Source organism: Eriocheir sinensis, chromosome 27, assembly GCF_024679095.1.
Source record: "Eriocheir sinensis breed Jianghai 21 chromosome 27, ASM2467909v1, whole genome shotgun sequence".
Classification (NCBI taxonomy): Eukaryota; Metazoa; Arthropoda; class Malacostraca; order Decapoda; family Varunidae; genus Eriocheir; species Eriocheir sinensis.
Window position 1 is genome coordinate 14015597 of NC_066535.1, and position 8002 is coordinate 14023598.

Sequence of the window (8002 nt, forward strand, 5' to 3'; positions counted from 1 at the left end):
CCCCAAAAAATATTAGGATAATTAAAATATTTGAAGTACCCATGAATTGAGAAAACAAAAAATATATTTAAGATACCCCTAAAAAGCTAGAGAGCTGGGGAGCGAAGCCAGCCGCCGCTAGATAGCTCTGCCAGTGCTTTAACCATCAGCAGAATCTAGTACTGACGAAGGCGTGTGACGTCAAGGAAGTGAAGATCGCTCTTCAAACACTGACCGAGGTGTACAACTTTGTTCATTCTTCGAATATGCGCTCTCTTCGCTTCACAGAGGTTGTCAACCTCACCTCGGCCAAGCGCGAAAAGCTTGTTCCCCTGTGCCCCACCAGGTGGATTGAGAGGCATGACGCAGTGCTGGTTTTCGTTGAATTTCTGCCTGCCATCGCTGTTTTTCTCGAGGAAGAACTTGACGCCACCACTGGGCTCCTTCTCATCGCCATACGTGTTCCCCGCTTTCTCGTTGGACTGGTCGTAGTGGAGTGTATATTGGCGCATACTCTCGAGCCGAGCCGAACTCTTCAGAGAAAAGATGGCGACCTGGTGTCAGCCTATGCCACGATTCGTGGCATCGAGACCATTTTTGCCCAGTTCAGAGCAGATGCGGAGAATCATTTCCACGACGTGTTCATGAAAGCGGAAGAGCTTTTGGTCGAGGTGGGGTCATCGCATGACTCTATCCCTGTGCCACGACTCTGTGGACGACAGACCCAGCAATCAAATGTTCCGTGCGAGAATGCTGAAGAGTACCTACTACCGACGGGTGGTGTACGTTCCATTCGTGGACCACGTCTTGGCTGAGTTGAAGAGTCGGTTCAGCGACGACACAGTGCCTGTCGCACTTCAGCTCAAGCAACTCCTCAAAGGCCCTGAAACGGATGTTGTGGCTGTGCTTCAAGTGGCGAAGCTCTACGAGCTTGACATTGAATCCCTGACACTCGTGAAGGCAGAAGCGGAGCGCTGGGCATGATCTGTTCCGGTCTTTCAAATTATCAAAGAAGCCCAGGCACACTCCAGCACCAGCATGTTCCCCAATCTCGCCATTCTCTTGAAAACTCTGTTGATGCTTCCAGTGTCCAACGCGGAGAGGAGAGGTCTTTCTCAGCATTGAAAAGGTTGAAAACCTATCTGAGGAGTACCGTCGGCCAAGAGCGCCTGAACGGACTTGCCCTCCTCTGTGTCCACTATGATATCCCCATTTCAGTCGAGAGAGTGATAAGCAAATTCGGCGAAATAAACCGCCGACTACTCTTTGCTTAGTGAGGCACTTGTTGAATACTTGGGACTTTATAAATATATTTCTTTAGATCAGCCAATCTTTGCAAATGTGTTACCTCAATCCCATGTAAAAGAAGCCCCATAGGAATTCTTTTTTGTCTTCAGCTGTGTCTAATTTTACATATTAACTCTTTTTTGTAAAAGTTAGGTTTGTAATTTATATATGACCTGTATTATGATCACCCTTGCTGCTTACATATCGAAATAAACGTTTACTTTTCTTTGAATGCTCATTTGGTGATGATTTCAACCTGTTCAGATCTGCCTTTTCACTGGTCGGATGTACAATTTGAATTTTTCTTGTTATTGCTTGCCAGCTTAAATATTGATTGCACTGCATATATAGATACAAGAAAAAATCATTTGTCACATATACGTTGATTGCTCGGGAGCTGCGGATTTTAAGCAAAGAACCGCCATCACTATCCATTGGTCTTCACTGTTTTGAGGCTGTCGCTAACTTATGAAATTTTACCATCGGGTCCCCCCCAAATTGATTTTCTGGATCCACCCCTGGGCGTATTTGCCGGTGGTGCTAAACGCTCGCTGCGAGCTCCAGCTGCACTCAAATCTCCCACGTATGTTTGTGTTCCAACACTATTTCTCACAACACAGGATTGCCAATTGAGTTGGTTCTTCACCAAATTTGGTGGAAAATCATATCAGCCAAGTGTGGCAAATCTACGGACGAGTAACTGGTGGGTGTTCTTGCCCAGTATAGTGCCCTTTTTGCATAGCTTCACCTATCACCTGATTGATTCTTTGACCAAATAGTTGTAAATATTGCAGTTGGCAATACTACCTTGCCAGAATCTCAGGAAAGATGTCCGCAGTTCCCTCAATATGGCTGATCATCACACATGCACTGAGGTAAGTGTTAACATTCAACAGTCCCTGAACGTGCATGTACATTCGCAAGAGAGGCATACATAACCGACTCCTATAGATCTGGATCTCCTCTTTCCTGTGGTGTTTTTGGTTTTTAGCTGTGATGAATAGTTTTTGAGATACAGAGGTTAAAAGAGACCCCCCCATTAGGCTGCCCGACTGCGCCTGAAGGGATAGTCGCGTCCGCACCGTGCACAAGGAAAGGGTTAAAAGAGACCCCCCATTAGGATGCCTGACTGCGCCTGAGGGGATAGTCGTGTCTCGCACCGTGCGCAAGGAAAGGGTTAAAACCAGCTCTTGTAAGGGTTGATGGGTTTGACATCGTGTTGACAGAAATTATTGAGCCACAGGAGAGGCCAGCATGGAGGCGAGACGAATCAAGGAGTCTGGAGTCCAAGAATCCTTGCGACAAGCAGTATGCTATGATAGCCTCAATGCTAAAGCCTTGGAACAACCAACATACCAAAAACCTCATTTACTCCTTCAGTTTGAGTTTTATATTACTTATGTTGATTTAACTAAGGTTCAATTCATTTTAAGCTAAAAAAAAGTGGAGATAGAAGGGGTTAAGTTGGGAAAATGGATTAAGTCTTGCAGCACCAACTAACCTTTTATAAGTGCATTTCAACATGTATAATATGCTTTTGTAAATAGCTGCATTTTAAGGTACCATTTTTTTTCTTATTTCCAATGGATATATGCAGTTTGCGGTATTTGTGGATATGTCTTTCTGAGAATGTATATTTGGAGTATAAGAGGGAAGTGACACTGCTGAGCAACTTTCATTGATGTATTGTTACAGCCACTTTATCAAAATATCTTTTTTATTTATATTGGGTCCTTACTTATGAAATAACATTTTTTTTTCAACGCTAATAATTTTTGAGGCTCATAAATCAAGTATATAACCAGTGAGAAACTTCAACCATACTAAGCTTTTCCTTCAGATATTAGTTATAAACTCTAGTTCTTGTAATGCTTCATTAACCCCTTCACTCCGGTGACACCGACAGCGTTCCCGTATGGAAAGGGTTTTAGTTCTCTTCTAAAACTCTTGATCCTCTTCCATTTCCCCTTAATCCTCTTTTAAACCTCTTATGAGGAAATGGAAGAGGATTGAGAGGAATTTAGAGGAGGATTGAGAGATTTAGAAGAGGATTAATCCTCTTCCATTTCCTCTTGACCCTTTCCATACTGTTACGCCAACGTCTGTGTCACGGATGGAAAGGGTTAAACATTTTAGGCATGTATGCAATTCTTTCCCAACCTAAAGAAGGTTCCATAACATAAATGTCACATAACATAAACAGTTCAGAAATGCACAAATTATTAATAGAGTATGAAGAAATCCTCTCTCTCTCTCTCTCTCACACACACACACACACACACACACATGGAAGCATTTTACTTGTAAGCATATGAAATTCACCAACAACATTTATTTACAAAAATAACCATTTCCACATATTAATCTCTCAATTCCCTGCATATCAAAGAAATGTGATGAACACACAGAAAACCATGACTCATATTGAGCCATGAATCTGCTGACAACTTTAATAAGTCAGGAGGAAACTATTATTAGTACTAAAAGCTGCCACAGTAGATGTATGATCTGATCCCTTTCTTTATATATTTTTTTTTTAAATTTTACAAAATATGTTCATGCTAAAGTGTAGTTAACAATATTTAAGGTTTTAGTTGTATTACTACATAAATCATATACATGCAAAAATATGGCCTTGACTTCAAAGAAAAGCCAATGGGTAGGAATGTACTTACTGTAATCCTTAAAATTATATATATATCTATATATATAGTATACAATATTCACTCAAGTTGTTCTAAAAGCTCAAATAAAGATACACAACGAAAGGAATACCAACAAGAAGTAAACTCCCCACTAATAATATCCTCCACCATGAAATGCCCCAGTCAGCCCCTGAGCACCCACCCTCTTGCTGATCCAATGGCTGAAACCGCTGGTCAGTAAGAGCTGCCGCCACTTCATCAAGAGAGCTCTTATATGAGTTAGTTTTTTCACGAATATCAGCTAAATCCTTCTGCATGGAATCAAGAAATCTCTTTGCTTCTTTTTTGGTTTTTGTGTCTCTCAAAATACGGTTAATACTTATGTAACCCACATGCATTTCAGAATCACTCTCATACTCACTACAGCTGCTGACACTTCTTGTGCCAAGCATTGCTGCCCTGGTGGTGGCAACGTTATTGGATGCCAAGTCATCCTGGGACTGTTCTTCCTGTAGTACCTCAGCAAGTATGGAATTGGCCTTAATAGGTATTTTTAAGGATTTCAGAGCATAGAATTCATTTTCTTGGATAATTTTGTTGATTCTCTTCAATTCTGCCACCTGAAGCAAAACAAAAATATCCTTAATATTCAAACACTACAATTTTTTTTTTCAGTAAAAAGGTTAAGTTAATTTTTGTGATTATACTCAGTTGTATGTTCAGTCCCTCACTCAAGATGACAGTTAGGATCCTTAGGCAATTGTACACAAGAAATTATTGGATAAATAGGATTAAGCTCCAAGATCTCCATGGCCCCCTCATGTGTCTTATACATCTAACATAAAAACCTAACTTCAATATATACCAAAAAAAAAGAAAGAAAAAAATAAAATATAAAAAAAAAGATAAAAAGCACAATCTTGGATGATGATATAGTAAAACCTCTTCCTCCAGCACAACTGGGGTAGAGGACTTGAAAACTTGACTAAATTGGCAACTTATGGGAGTGGTCTTCCCTAAAATAAAAAAAATAAAATAAAAATACCATGCAAATTCATTAGAAATGAACTTGTTAGCTGCAGGATTTTGCTGTATTTTGAAGTGACAAAAGAGTAAAATGTCAAATAAAGAATGGCTGAATAAGGTACATATACAGGTAAGGGAGGTGAGTTAAAAACTAGAATGTCAGAAGCTGCATCACTGCTGCACATGCAACATATCCTTTGTTTACATGTACCAGCTGGTTATGTTAATTTTTTTATTAACAGATTTTCTATGGAAAAAAAGCATGCATTGGTAAGCCCTTTACAGTAGTACAACACTTGAGTGACCAGATATTTAATTAAAAACAACTGTATCGGATGCTGCTCACTGCTGCCCTTGCTCCATATCCTTTGTTTTCATTTAACAGGCGACCAACTGCTTGTAGGTATGTTCATTACCCATTCTGATTATTTTAATAACTAGTTCTTAAAGTAAGGAACACGTATTCATTTACAGTAGTGTAAGTTTAAGTGCCTGGAGGATTAAAATGGAAAGTGACAGATGCTGCTCATATTACTATCCCTAGTGTCCAGACTCAAACATCCAATAATCTGCAGAAGGGATCATAACTCCCCTAACATCTCTATACTTTTCATGTATCAATATCAGTATTTTGCCAATACTAATTCAGTACTTACGGGGATCCTGTACTTCAGAGCCAAACCAGTCAAGGTTTCCCCGTGCTTGATTGGTCGGTCGACAAGATGTTCATAGTTGGGTGTATACTTGGCTGATGAGTCACTACTGCAGCCTTTAGAAGTACTGCTGCCACGACCATTTAGTTTTATCAGCTCAGTACCCTGTGATGAGAATATTTCTTCTTCATCTTCATCTCCAGAACTGTAGCAGAGGCCAGATCCTTTTTCAGTGCTTGAAAGTCTTCGGTATTTGTAGTTCCTGCAATGTACATCATATGTTAGAAAATATAACTTAAGGGTAATAGTAACTAGATCACTGTTATTTTAATGTTTAGTGAGGTTAGGTTAATTAAAGTATCTTCAAACACATAATTGCCAGCACCTTACAGTATAAATCAACAAAGAATGACCTCACTTTGTTGTATAGAAAGTCTCATTAGTAAGGAAGCATATATGAATTTTCTGAGTCAAGACCTATAGTAACTGTTTGTGGTTTTGTTAGGTTAGGTTAGGTTAGGTTAAGTTTAGGGTATCTTCAAACACATGATAGCCAGCACCTTATGGAATAAATCAACAAAGAATGACCTCATTTTGTTGTATAGAAAGTCTCATTAGTAAGGAAGCATAAATGAATTTTCCGAGTCAAGACCTATAGCAGTGACATCTCAAGTAATGGACGGCTTACTCTTTTGATTTTGCGGCGCCCTTGTCATTAGGCTGCGAATTTTGGAAAATCAACCGCTTTGGTGCGAATCGCCATAACTCCCTTATTTCTGGGGCTACAGTAAAGTTTTTTGTATCAACCGACAGCAAAATGAAAGGGATATATTTTTTTATTAGAAAACCAACTCGAAAGGGTAAAAAATTGAATAAATTCGCAAAAAACGACTCTGAAAAAAAACTATTTTTGAGTTCCCAACCTTGAAACCCACTCATTTTTAGAGAATTTAAAAAAAAAAAAAAAAAAATAACAAATGATTTAGCCCTGCCAATGTGCTTTCCAATATGGTGCATAACATTTCCCTACTCCCAGTAGTTTCATCGCTAGAGCTCGAAATGTAAACCCTGTCGAGAGCGATTTTGACGAACTCCAGACACTTTGCCGTTTTTGTCTAGTGTGGCCTTGCTATTGCCTCTAGAAGGCTGTAATTTGGCATGTAGCCCCTCTTGGGAATGTAGTTTGACCAATTCGAAGGATATTTTGATAGCTTGATTTCAAGTTCGTTGTCGAGCCGTCACAAAATAGCCTATTTTTCGGCCATTTTGCCATGATTTGGACACATCCTAGTTTTTTGCTTCTAACTTTTTTTTATTTATTTGATGCTTTCCAATTTTTTTCTGATTATTAATCTGTACTAAGAGAGCTTTCATTTACCACCATGTACGCCTTCCTAGATTCAGTAGTTTTCGCTCGAACTCGACCAGAATTCGTGACGAACATTCGCTGAATCTGACTCATTTCACGCGCTGCAACGAAAAACCTTCCTGATGCCACAAATATTAATATATCTGCATAAAAATTCATATATGAACACTTCCATATGTTGACTAACTTATATTAAAACCTAAGATATCTACACAAAAAAGTTACTATTTTTTTATAATCATTTCACTATATATATATCAACCTATTTAAGGGCCTTATTATACATCTTATCTTTTTTTTAGTATTCAACCATATTTCTTTCCATTTATGAATGATACATTTAATTTGCTTTCTTTTGATACCAGGAGGAACTACATTTAGCGGAAGCTAATTTGTCCGCTAATTGTTTCTAAAGTTAGTGAAAACGCTAATCAGCTTACGAAAATGTTAGTTTCGCTAATTAGCGGTTAGTGGATTAGCGGAACCGTGCCCACCACTGGGATGCAGTCATGATGGCTCATTACTGTTGGACTCTGAAGAGAGACATCCCTACCACTGAGTATTCTAGGAGTTCGAAGAAATGGAAGTTCATGCCCTGAATTTTGAACAATGATGACCTAATACCCAATTTCAATATGTAATATATATATATATATATATATATATATATATATATATATATATATATATATATATATATATATATATATATATATATATATACCAGCCCGCAGAAGCACATATTGAATACACTTTCGTATGTAGCAGGCTGCAAACCTGTAAAGTCAGTTCCTTATCAGTGGACGTGAGTAATGAAGGGAGAAGTGTGTTACCTCTGTGGTCCTGAGCCGCCACCACCTCTTCGGACTGAAGAGTTCATTTCTAATTTTCATTGCCAAGCGAAGGGTCCGCGAGCCCCTCCAGCCTCGGCTTATCGCTATAAGTGGCGGAGGAAAACAGTGCCAGCATGGCGGCCGCCGAGGCTCAGGCGGCGCTGGGCGACTCGACCCCCGGCGAGGAGCATCCAACACCCTGTGCCCGCT

At 39.4% G+C, this 8002-nt stretch overlaps 1 protein-coding gene across 1 annotated transcript; it reads right to left on the bottom strand.

The window, feature by feature from the left end:
• Positions 1–2935: 2935 nt before the first annotated feature.
• Positions 2936–7980, bottom strand: LOC127004157 (lysM and putative peptidoglycan-binding domain-containing protein 3-like). The gene is made up of 3 exons (XM_050871617.1): positions 7793–7980; positions 5594–5852; positions 2936–4531 (listed from the first exon to the last, which is right to left on the bottom strand). Exons 1-3 carry the CDS (start codon positions 7837–7839, stop codon positions 4004–4006), a joined length of 834 nt encoding a protein of 277 aa, XP_050727574.1. The 5' UTR covers positions 7840–7980; the 3' UTR covers positions 2936–4003.
• Between the last annotated feature and the right edge of the window lie 22 nt (positions 7981–8002).

Excerpts from the sequence above, each read along its gene's own strand:
- LOC127004157 (XM_050871617.1), bottom strand. The coding sequence starts at position 7,839 with ATGAACTCTTCAGTCCGAAGAGGTGGTGGCGGCTCAGGACCACAGAG. Across the intron at positions 5,853-7,792 it reads GGCGGCTCAGGACCACAGAG|GAACTACAAATACCGAAGAC; the intron begins GTAACACACTTC and ends TGTACATTGCAG. Across the intron at positions 4,532-5,593 it reads CTCTGAAGTACAGGATCCCC|GTGGCAGAATTGAAGAGAAT; the intron begins GTAAGTACTGAA and ends GTTTTGCTTCAG.